The sequence below is a fragment of the Mastomys coucha genome, unplaced genomic scaffold (genome assembly GCF_008632895.1).
Source record: "Mastomys coucha isolate ucsf_1 unplaced genomic scaffold, UCSF_Mcou_1 pScaffold14, whole genome shotgun sequence".
Classification (NCBI taxonomy): domain Eukaryota; kingdom Metazoa; phylum Chordata; class Mammalia; order Rodentia; family Muridae; genus Mastomys; species Mastomys coucha.
This window is the reverse complement of record NW_022196896.1, coordinates 68,205,834-68,218,125: the sequence shown is the minus strand read 5'-3', so window position 1 is coordinate 68,218,125 and position 12,292 is coordinate 68,205,834. Positions and strand designations below refer to the sequence as shown.

Sequence of the window (12,292 nt, the reverse complement as noted above, 5' to 3'; positions counted from 1 at the left end):
ATGGCTTGCTCAGCTTCCCTTCCTATAGAACTCAGGACCAGCAGCCCAGAAGTAAACACCATTCACTATGGGCTGAGCCTCACGCATCAATCGCTAATTAAGAAAATGCTCTACAGGCTTGCCTACAGCCCAGAACTATGGATGCATTTCCTCAGTTGAGGCTCCCTCCTTGCCCATGACTTTAGCATGTGTCAATCTGGCACAGACTTCAGGTCCCCTACACTGAGGACACCCTGCAAAAGGCCTTGTCATTCATATCAAGCCTTAGAACCTGTGTAAAATGAGGAAAGGACAGAGAAACCAATTTTCAGTGGTATTCAAAGGAGGCTTAAACAATTTATTGGAAAACAAGTTCAGTTTATTGATCCATAATATGCACTGTACATAAATTTTGTGGTTTGTGATACATAATATTTGGTATCTGCTGCAGAATTATAAAATCAAGTTCTTCAATAGTAAAAAAACACCCTTCATTATTGACCAGTATAAATATAAATTATTTTAAAAAGTCATTAAAATGGCTCAATACTTTATCATGAGTAAAATTCAAAAGGCAGGAGAGAGAAAAATATAAATTCTGCTAAACCAGTTTTAAACACTGGCAATTAATACATGGTTGCATGTGCAAACTTTTGCAATACTTGGCCTTTTAAAAACACTATCAGAAAGCACAGTGAAATCTAAGTATTGGGGAATGCATGATCCTCAGCTGACACCACATACTTCTGGGGCAGACCGGGAGAAGTCACGGGAAGTTCCCATTGCCCATATGTGGTGTTTCATCCTCTGACTACCCCTGGGAACCAGCAATGACTCTATTTTTTTGCTGAGGGGCTTTCTTGGCACTGGCTCTGTTCCCCCTCAGTCTCCGGTGTCACAAGATCTGTGGTTCTCTGTTCTTGCTCCTCCCTTCATACTTCCTGGCTAAGTTTCTTATAACTCTCATTCACAGGTAATATACATGCATGCCACTACATTTTTTTTTGGATGACAGATAAAAAAAAAATTATCAGCAAAATTAAACCTTTAAAGCCTTATGGGTGAGGAATGACCTCACTCCATCGGACTTCTGGCCATTGTCTGGACAGTCTTTCTTTCTCTACCCCAGCAATCCAATGATCTACTGTCAGGTTGGATCCAGGAGAAATAAGGTCAAAACTGAAGAGTCAACATCCCAAATTGTGTGGTTTTTGTTTACTTCTATGTACGTGAGAAGATGCTTTTAAATAACATTTGTGCTCACCCATAGCAGATGTTGAAAGTCTGAAAGACAGAAGGGTATCCCCATACATACAACCCTTAAAACCAGGTTTGTTCTTGGCATGTGAACTTGGTTTTTCAGTCTTCCAGAACCGTGAGGATTATTCTGAAGACAGTGATCAAGTTAAAAATAAACAAGCAAAAAAAAAACTTCTGTACCACAAAACACATTGTTTTTTCTTCTTTCACTTTTAGTTAGGAGAAGAAATGTTGACCTTTAGGGGGAAAACAGAAACACCATACTGAAAAATCTGAACGTAGGTGTTATAAATCCCAACACTGTAAAGGACTGGGATTCTCCTGTCAAAACCTACCTCCACTCAGTTGCTTCTCAAAGAACACCCTGGTTGGGTGTCCTCCCATGAGTACTGAGTAAGTACTGAGTACTGAGTAAGTACTGAGTACTGAGGTTAGTGCACAGGGCTAGACCTAAAATCAAAAAATCAGAGCACAGGGACAGAAACCAGAAAATTCAAGGCCTGGGTCCATTGGAGTTATGAGAGTCCTTTTGTTAAATAAGTCAGTTTCTCTCTATATAAAATTAGAATAATTGCAAACTTAAATACGATTATCCAAAAACACCTTAAAATAAAGGCCTTGGCAAATCTGTCTATCTGTTCCCATTGCAGAAAGCAGTGAGCAGACAGAGACACACCCACTACCCCTCCCTGCGGACTGATTTCTGCTAGTGAAGAAACAACCTTTTACAGAGAAGCAGCAGGGTTGGAATGACAGACAAGAGGGCTGGCCGAGTCTTAGAGTAAGTACAGATTGGGCAGTTGGGATTTTAGCATTGAAATAAACTTTCAACTTTAGCGAACTCCTTGTCAGGTAGAGAAGATGCAAGAGCGAATTATAGGCACGGGAATGGATGTCACAGCAAAGGAGGAGGCATAGGCAAGTATGGAGGTTCCAGAGGTTGCTCTGCAATCACACAGCAGGAGGGTGAAGAGGGATACTGGGACCAGAGAAGAAGGGGAGGAGCATAGACTTCAGCTTCAGCTCAGAAGAGCCCCAGAAGTGTTGCAGCCCCAGGGTGGGGGATGCAGCCCCCACAGGCGGCGGGGGGGGGGGGGGGGGGGGGCGTGGGGTAAGAGTGGAGTCTCTCCACGTGAAGGTGAATCCTCAGACTGCCTGTAACAATTGGAGGGAGGAAGCATTGCATTTATTTCCAGGGAAGCAATGAGCCTAGGAAAACGCAGAAGGAAGATGGTGCAACAGCCATTCCAGGGTGGAGGATTGAATAGAAGAAACCTGTGGGTGTCTGGCTTCCTTCTTCAGTTAATTTAAAATCCACTCTTCTGCAGAAAGTTAAGGTGACTGCAGGAAAGGGAAACCCATAGAATCCTTCTTCACTGAAATGGCGGTTTTCAAGGTCTACACCATAAAATGCCATCTTTGAAAACCAAGTTTGGCAGCCGAGACATCTGGAAAATACCAGGAAGAAATGCATTCCACTGTAGGGTATCAGTAAACCTCACCCGCACTTATGCTTAGGGGAGTGACCCCCAAAGTGTCCTCAGACAACCACAATCCCACTGTGAGATTCCACAGACTCTAATTCAACCACACACATACGTGGCCATTTCCTGAAGCATCCTACATTGAGTTCACTGCCTGGACTGGTAATCAAGCATCCAGAGCAGCCTCCCTGAGCAACCTTTGCTCCGGGGCTTCCCAAGCTCTCTGCTCTGAGTGGCCTTGGCCACCAAGTCCAGTTCTCTTCACAATCCAATTCCAGGTGATCTGGGACAAGGGACTGCATGGGTTTGTTTCATGACTGTTTTACTGGGAGGCACAGCCCAGCTGCAGCATCTTGTGACAGGAGGCATTCCAAAGTTCTTGGCCTGCCAACTTTTGCCATGCTAGCCTAGTGGTAAGTGTGTCTCTGCCGGCAGTTTCTCCTTAGTGCCCAGCACAGGATCCAGGGTACGTAAGTGGTGTTGAGACAACAGTGATCGACGTTGGGCTGGCATCTGGTATCTCAAGTTTTTCCAGAACCTGGTCTTTGCAGACTGTGGTCTTTCTTTAAAGTCTCCTGACCAGCAAATGACTCCATGTTTCTGCTTAATGAACTGAATAGATTCTGGCATTTTCTCATAGTCTTGGATTTTCTCCAACTCAAGCAGGACAATTTTAATTCCTTCCCGGATGAGAGCACTGTATATCGCTATTTGCTCTTCAGATGATTGGCCCAGCCAGCTGAAGCCTCCCATATCTCTCATTAAAATGATAATCAGCCTTCTGCATTTCTTTACATTTTCATTAGTAACCTCGATGATATCTGCAAGACACAGAGAGCAATGAAGTCAAGCAAGCGGTCATCCATACATTCTTTCCTGAACTCAACACTCAAAGAAGTTCTTTCCAGACTCTTTTTCTGTCTCCTATGGCTTCTCCCTTGCCTTACTTGAGATTCAAAGACAATTAACATTTACAGACCAGCTCAAACTCTAACCCACAGAAGACGGACTTTGCTCTTGGAACCTGGAAAACGCTCAGTCAAAAAAATTTTAAACTTCTTGCTAAGTTGACTGATCTATAATACTCCTAGTCTATTAAAGCACTTGCAGATGATTAGATCTAACTAGTCATTAATTTCCCAGAATACTAAAACCCAATTAAACATTGGCCCAGCAAACTATGGGAAAATTAATACCAGACACTGTTGAAGAAATTCTTCGGTCTTCAAATATGTACAATGGTGCCAACCTTCTAGAATCAGAGCCAGAACCAGCAACTAACTTCACAAGAAACATTCACATACCTTCTCCAACATAGTCGTCCCTTCCATAAATGAACAGCTTGTATCCAAACTGTCCCTCCAAGACCTCAGGCAACAGTTTAAAAACAAAAGTATCTAAGTTTGAGAAGGATCCCTCTCCGAAGGTCTTGGGATAAAGAACATAGGCATCATAGGTCTTTCCATCTGAAGCTAAAAGGGAAATGAAATACATTTAAAGCCATGACGGGAAATGGATTTGATAAATCCACATTACAAACATTCATTTCTGACTGAAACAGCAATACCAAAAGTCTAAAGCTGATTTAAACACAAGAGAGATTGTAGCTTTGTTTCCATCCTCCTTAGAGACCAACACGACTTCTCACGCATTTTTTAAGTGTGCATTTAAGTTTTCCTTATATATTTAAGTAGTCTCCCTATTAGTTTTGATTGTCATCTTGACGCAGCTAGTCATTTGAGAAGATGGAACCTCGGCTGAAAAACCTCCCACCAGACTAGCAATAGGACATTTCTTGACCAATGATTGATGTGGGAGGGCCCAGCCCACTGTGGGAGGAGCCATCCCTAGGCAGGTGGTCCCAGTGGCTTTAGAAAGTGAGTTGAGCAAACTGAGGGGGAGAAGCCAGTAAGTAGCACACCTTCCCCCCACCCCTCTGTGTGCTTTCTGCTTCAGTTCCTACCTCCAGGTTCCTGCTCTGATTTTGTCAGAGATAGACTGTAAGCTGTAAGGTGAAATACACCCTTTCCTCATCAAGTTGTTTTGGTCATGGTGTTTTTATCAGAGCAATAGAAATCCTAACTAAGACAATTAGCCACAGAGGCTATACTCAGACTGTAACTTTTGACTATTAACAAAAACCTACCATTTCATTATTTTGAATGTATAAAATATAACCTAAATAATTAGAATCTTGTATACACTAGCATTCATTTTTAAAACATGAACAATCTTCTATTTCAAAAATATACTTTATTCATTCCTTGTAAACTTCATACATGTATGGAATATATTCTGATCATATCTACCTGTCCCTGCTTCACTCTAACTCCTCCCAGAGCCCTCCTCTGAGCGTCCTCACTCCTAACTTCATGTCCTTCACTTGTGTCCCTCTGAGTCCAGCTAGTGCCCTTTGTACCCGAATCAGCACAGAGCCATCTTCTAGAACACAGGCAGCCTACCAAGGGATATAACACCAATGAAGACTGACTGTCCCCAGCAGCCAGCAGCCATTCTCAGATGGGCTGGGGCTTCATGAGCCCCTAACTCTCCATAGCTAGATCTTCACAGGCAGCCATAGCATCTTTTCTAACATTAGCAATGTGCAAATTGTTCCTATTTCTCCTTGAACTTGCTCATTTAACTTTCCCTATTTCCCTAGAATATTGTTTGTTATGCTTGTGAGTTTATTTTTACTTCCCAGAAACAAAAATTGCATGTTGAGATTTTTTTTTTTTAATGTCAGTCTCTGTTTTCACTAAAATGCATCAACTCTAAAATGGTTGCACATTCCATTGTGATGTTTTCATCTATGTATATAAAATTCCGGGATCACTCTTTTCTGGGGTCATTCCTACTTTTTCTTTTCATTCCTCTCCCAAAATAGCTTTTTAAATCCTCATGTTTTACTACAAATTGCCCTCACATAGCCCCCTATGTTCCCGCAATATGACTAGACCCTTATCACCTTTTCTTACCCTAGTGTCTAAATACTTCAAGCCCTACATTCTACTTATTCTTCCTATACTAGCTTCATATTATGCTGAGATATTATAGATAAAAAGGGACTTTCCTTGGGTACAAAAATCTCTTTATTTCATTTGAATGTGGGTCATGAAGTCCATAGGGCACATGCAACATAAAGTATGCCCCAATAATGTATTCTGGGTAAACTAACTTTCAGACAGGTGCTCTAAACACCCAGTGCCAATATGGAAGCTAGGGTGGTCACTTAGACATGAGTGGTATCAAGGCTTATCATTTATGAAGCTAAACAAGAATAAATGTTCCTCTTATATAAGCCAATGTCATCATTAAGAGCATTAATGCTGACGAGCACAAATGCTATTCATCATCTTCGACTACCCAGAGAAAACATTTTCGTGGAATATAAAACTATACCTTTTGAGGGAAGAAAACCAGAGAAGGAATCCCTGTACCAAAGCACTATATCAACCTTGAAGACTTTATAGATGCAAACACAGCATATAATTGTAGCTGTGAGGGTGATAAAGCCCCCGATGAGGTAATTCTTGAAATCAGGGACTACAACAGAAAAGAAGAGAAAATCATTAGAACCAAGAAGAATGAAAACTCTTAGCATGGCAATTTGAAGGCATTTACCGAAGACAAAGTGTATTCAGGAACCACTTTGTCAGACCCTCGTCTGTTGGTTCAGTATCATTGGGACTAGTGACCACTAATGAGCGAGGCAATGAAATTCTATTGAAAATTAAGGTTCCTTAGTTTAAATTTCTACCTAAAGCGTCATGCACAGGAAGAGAAAACCCACTGGGAACCACACAGACAGAGTTCACAGCTATGCAACAGAAGTCAAAAGCCTGCAGGATTCTCTGAGCAGCATGGAGAGCATGTCAGGAAGAAACAAAAAATGGTGGCCAGAGAAGGAAGTCAAGAGGCAGGAGGGGGGAAAAGAATCCAGAAGAGGAAAAGCAAGGAAAATATCTTTTTGCTGCCAAGACGTGGGTAGCATCCAGGGAGAACCTAAACACTTAATGATTTTACTTCTCTGTTTTATTTAATTCATTTTTGTTTACATTCTTATACATTTTTAGTCAACTACAAAGTACTTAAACAGTACTTCACATTTGTACACATGCCTTGTTTTTCTTTTCTTTTCTTTTTTTTTTTCAGAAACAATGGTAACTCGATCTCTGGGCACAACTAGAATCTTAATCTTGTAAGCCCTATTAAATCTAAATCTTCCTAAGCCAGGAGACACTAGTAGCTACATCTTGCCCTCACACTATCCCTGTCCAAAAGACTCTAACTCTCTCCTCCTCCTCTCCTCCTCTGTACAACCCGGAAGTCCAGCCTACTTGCCCAGTGATTGGCTCCTTTATTTATTAAAGGATTGGTTCACAAGAAGTCACCTGGGTAGTGACTCACTCCTTGTCCACAGCCCCTCCCTGGAGAGCGGAATTAGCATCAAAATACAAACACTACTAAGCCCATCCACAACACATCTCCCTTTCTGTTCTAATTAAAAACAAAACCTTTCTTTCAAATATAAATAGACCACAACCACTACCATTTTGCAATTTATAAAGTATAAGATAGACCGAACACCCAGTCCATCATTTATGTCATTAAGATAGAACGTTGTCATCTATCCTAAATTAAAAGACTTAGGATTCTACCTTGACTTATGTCTTGGCTCTAGATTGTATGCCATCTGAAAACCATTCTCTCAAATCTGTTCTCTGAAAGTAAACAGTCTGGGTTGGCTATGAGACTATAAGTAGGTCTTTCAACCCCATCAGAAATCCGAGAATGACCAACATTAACTGAAAATATAGGAAGCCTAACACAGCTTCCAGAACTGAGACAAACTGTAGAGACAGCTGCCTACCAATAAAGCCCCAGTAAATCAGTAAATTGGAGCATGCATCTGTCTTCAGCCTTCTGGCCCAGGACCATCTGACAGACCCAAAGAAACAGGAAATTAAGGACTATCCTATTCTGTCTCAGCAGAACTAAGCTGCCCTAACCTGTAAATTGTGTCCTTTTCTGGACAGTATTATATCTGTAGATGAAATGAGGCAATTCTTGCCTAGTGGCTGTCTCACCACAACTGGAGCAACTCCATTGGTACTCAATTCCTTCTTTGAATCCATGAATGGGAAGCTGTTAGGAACAGATTTGTCTCAACAACAAGTGAATAAATAACATTAAATGTCACATTCTGTGGGTTTTTGACGTTTTTGAAAGCCAACTATCTATGTAAAGTAATCTGGACTGGTGTCTATTGACTACTCTCAGCTATTTCTAATTAAATATCTTGAAAACACACTAATAATAAACTCAGAGCCATGAATTTGTTATCTGGCTCTTAGCCCATAAGCGTAATCACCTCAGATCAGTTTATAATAACAGTTATTGAAGGACTGGATCTAAGCCCTATACTTTTAAAATTTTTGTATCAATAGAAGAAATTTATACCAATGAAAAACCTTGATTTTGTATCAAAATAAGAAATTATGACTTCAACTTAGTAACAATTATAAAGATTTCTACCAAATGAGATTATGGCTATACAATCAATTTTAGCTATTTCTTCCCTGTTTCAATTATGACTGAAAGACCCCCGAGAGGGGAGACCCTCTCTCAAGTCCCTGGAGAACACTGCCACCCAAAGACTCACAAGAGACTGATCTTGATGCAAACAGCATGAGGTTTATTCAGGGGGGAGGGAAGCCAGTATACTGGAGAGGAGCTCTTAACTCTCACAGGGGCAGAGGAGCTCGACCCAGAGCACAAGAAGTGTGGGGTATTGAAAGGAAAAAAAAACACAAACGAGGGGGAGAAAGGGGGTAACCAAGGAAACATAAAAACAGTGGAAAATTTCAGAGGGACCTAATCCATGATTTAGTCAGGAGTTAGGGTCATGAGGAAACATCCTGCATACTCCTTATTCTCAAGAATGTGGCTTTATCATTGTCATTGTCATTCACTTTGTGATTGACCGCTCCCTGGAACCACCTAGATGGTAAGACAACCGGTTTCTGGAACTAGCCAGCCTACATTCTTGGCTCATTTCAGAGAAAATTTTCATGCCCTTTAAGTAAAAGCTTATATACTATATATTTCTATTGAATGATCTTTTCTTCTACCCTACATGACCATTTCTAAATTCCCTAGAAAGGCAATCTTAGAATAACCACCTCCAACCACCAAGCCCAGGGAACTGGGACAAAGACTCTTCATAACTTCTTCAAGCTGAATATGGGAGTCAAGATATTTTTGAAGGTGGGGAAAGGGTAGGAAAAATGGGTGAGTTGGTTGGCCTTAAGAAGGCCACACCAATGATTGTACTAGTCTCTGATGTCTGTGTCCTGACTGGACCTGGCTGAAAGTTCAAGACATCAGGAGTTCAAGCAGGTCAGTTTAGCATGTCTGACAAGGAGACTCACCAAGGCTATATATTCTTTAATATACAAATCTCAAAACAAAATTTTAGTATCATCAAGATAACTTTTTTGTTTGATTCTCTGGAATCTAGTTCTTCAGGGGCTCTCCTTTTATCAAATCTGATCCAAATTACTCTGGAAGGTGTATCGACACTAATCACCTTTTCTAAAAATGCAAAGACAAAACCTTTCTCCCAAATCAGCATATCCTTGAGCCAGTAACCAGAAAAACCTTTATAGTGACCTCTCCCAGAGAATAATATGACTACAAAACTCAAAATTATATCCATTTTGAAAGTTAAAATAATCCAAAACAAATGAAGTAAACTAAAATACTGTATGTGCTTATTTTTAGGCCTTTTCTATTTTGCCATGCAGGATAGTAACCCAGAATTCCCATGGAGTCCACATTAGATAGAATTTGAGTATCCTATGAGGCACATTAGAGCAACATATCTTTATACCATGTTTAAAACAACTGATTCACACTTCTATCTGTACCTGCTTATAAGCAGGCAGGATTATAGTCAAAGCAGGATTTAAACCCAGGATTCTCATGAAACCCATGTTAGACAGAATTTGAGTATCCTGTAAGATGTATTAAAGCAACATATCTTTATATGATCTTACTGGTCGGCTCTCTGCCTAGAGCAGCCATCTTGTTATATCACCTATGTGTTCGGCTCTCTGCCTGGATTCACAGACATTATTAATACCTGTATAATATCTATCTGTTGATACCTAGAGCCACAAATATTAATAATTAATACCTGATCAAAGCAGGCGATGATTATCACTGCATTCTCTACTCTGGAGTCAGTGACTAATTTTCCCTATCCTAGTTCAGAACCTCTGGCAAAATTCCCCATGTGATTTGGACAGAATCTGTATATAAATCTAACCTAAAAGCAAATAATCCCAATTTTAAATTCACAGTTCAATTCATCTCTGCCCTAAGAAACAGGCAACTTCATTCTTCTCCTGACTCAGAGCAGCCTGCAATTCCCCACAGCAGGGGACCTCAGGGTCTTCTTGGTTTCAGTTCTCACACTTGAGTCACCTGACTCATCTAGTGCTACCTTTCTCTCTCACTTAGAAAATGAAACTTTAACTCTCAGGCTACTAATCATAAATTTCTAGTGGATTTGTGCCCAACACATTGGTTTGTCACCTATTGCGGTAAATAATAAAAAGGATTGGCAAGTTCCTGTTCTATACCCAGCTACTCTCTGCCCTAGTGGGCTGGCTGGCTATTCACTGGCAGGCAATGGTCGGCCTGCTTTTATCTCATGGAGACTCTCTGATTCAGAGCTCCAAAATCTCTCCACCCAGCTTGCTAAGCTCCTACTGGTGGGTCTTACCACGCTGCCCCATGCTTCAAATCCCCCATGGCCTTTATGGTGCACATCTGGCAAACCCATGTTCTGCTGCCATACCTTTCTTTCTGGAACCCAGCCCAGTAGCCTCAAGAAAAAAAAACACCACACAAACTTAGTTCAGAAACAATGGTAACTCTTATATTTTTGGTTGTGAGCCCAGCCTTTAATGGCTGAGCCATCTCTCCGGCCCAACAACGGTAACTCAATCTCTGGATGCAACAACTAGAATCCTAATCTTGTAAGCCATATTAAATCTAATTTCTCTGGCGGCAAATCCTGGCGGATTCTCCATAAGCTGGGAGACACTAGTAGCTACATCTTGCCCTCATGCTATTCCTGTCCAAAAGACTCTAACTCTCCTCTGCCCTGTCTTTCTTAGTCAGCTTTAGTATTGTTTAGTATTTAACAATATTTCACAATCATTCTCAGGTTTTTGGACTATACCAACTCTCAAAAACCAGTGGTCTCAGACATCCTTGTTATAAGCAGAGTATTTATGCTTTCAGTGTATAGCCATCTTATTTGGTCATGTGCTTAAACATAGTCCTGAGATGCTTGCAATAAAGCAAATATAGGTAGCTATTGGCCAGGGAGAAGAGGAGGAGGAGGAGGAGAAGGGGAAGCAGAAGAAAAAGAGGAGAAGAAGAAGCAGAAGAGGAGGAAGAAGAGGAGGTGGTGGAGGAGGAGGAGAACAACAATAACAACAACAAGGAAGAGAAATGGATGGTATTCTTGTCAAAGAAACTAAGAAGGGTTCCTGTACCTGGGATACAGGATGCCTCCAAAGTGGTACCCAGACAAGAGGCAGGCAGAGAGGTTCAGCCACTAGTTCCAGCCAGTGGGATGGAAAGATCAGAGAATTCAGGACAAGAAGCCAAATAGATGGGAAGTCATAGCTGAAGAAGGGGTGAGGGGCGTTCCAGGCAAAGGAAAGCATACATGCAGCTTTTAAGTTAAGTGTTTGTACTCACCTGGGTTTATTAATAACACATACGCTGACTCTAAAATATTTGTGTTCTTAACAACACAGATAAACGGAGAGTGATAAAATTGGCTTCTGACTTCTGAAATGTTAAGTACTGTAATGAGGGTGTACTTTCTTTGGGCTGAAGGATGTTCCATACTGCTCAAGAGAAGGGGTGGGGAGGGGGTTAATAAAACAGAGTTGGTAAGATGCTTCAACACAGAATAAGACTTTCAGGCCCAGTTAACTACTTTATTTATATCATACATCACAGCTCAAATAATCACCTTCCCAAGTCATGTGTATAACTGTTGTCAAGACAAATCTGAAATTGTATAACCTCACGGTCAGGAACACACAGTAGCAAAGAAATCAACATGAATTAGCAGCTTGCAAGGAATAAAAAACAATACCCCTCCTGCCTTCCCCCTTCTCTCTCTCTCTCTCTCTCTCTCTCTCTCTCTCTCTCTCTCTCTCTCTTTCTCTCTTTCTCTCTCTCTCTCTCACACACACACACCCCACAGGGACAGATGACAAAGGGTGTTGCATATGAAGGAACAAGGAGTCAACTCGGGAGATCTTCATCCATCCCATGGAGACTAAGGCCAAGCATCTGATTCTTGATTCCCTCCATGTGCCTTTCCAGATTCTACTTAATACACATGAAAAGCACCTCAGTGCAGTGCTGCCACAGCACAAAATGGAATATGAGAAAGGGGCTTTTAGTTGGTGTGGAATTTGTGCAGCAATACTTTTTTTCTTTTCTTTCTTTCTTTCTTTTCTTTTCTTTTTTTT

At 41.1% G+C, this 12,292-nt stretch overlaps 1 protein-coding gene across 2 annotated transcripts in view; it reads right to left on the bottom strand.

The window, feature by feature from the left end:
- Positions 1–311: 311 nt before the first annotated feature.
- Positions 312–12,292, bottom strand: part of Il1r1 (interleukin 1 receptor type 1) — an 81,320-nt gene continuing 69,339 nt past the window's right edge. For both annotated transcript variants that reach the window (XM_031367326.1, XM_031367325.1), the window contains 4 exons: positions 11,505–11,656; positions 6,126–6,269; positions 4,028–4,195; positions 312–3,544 (listed from right to left, as the gene is read on the bottom strand). In XM_031367326.1, coding sequence (XP_031223186.1) covers positions 3,126–3,544; positions 4,028–4,195; positions 6,126–6,269; positions 11,505–11,656 — 883 coding nt within the window. In that variant the 3' untranslated portion in view covers positions 312–3,125. The remainder of the gene's footprint in view (positions 3,545–4,027; positions 4,196–6,125; positions 6,270–11,504; positions 11,657–12,292) is intronic.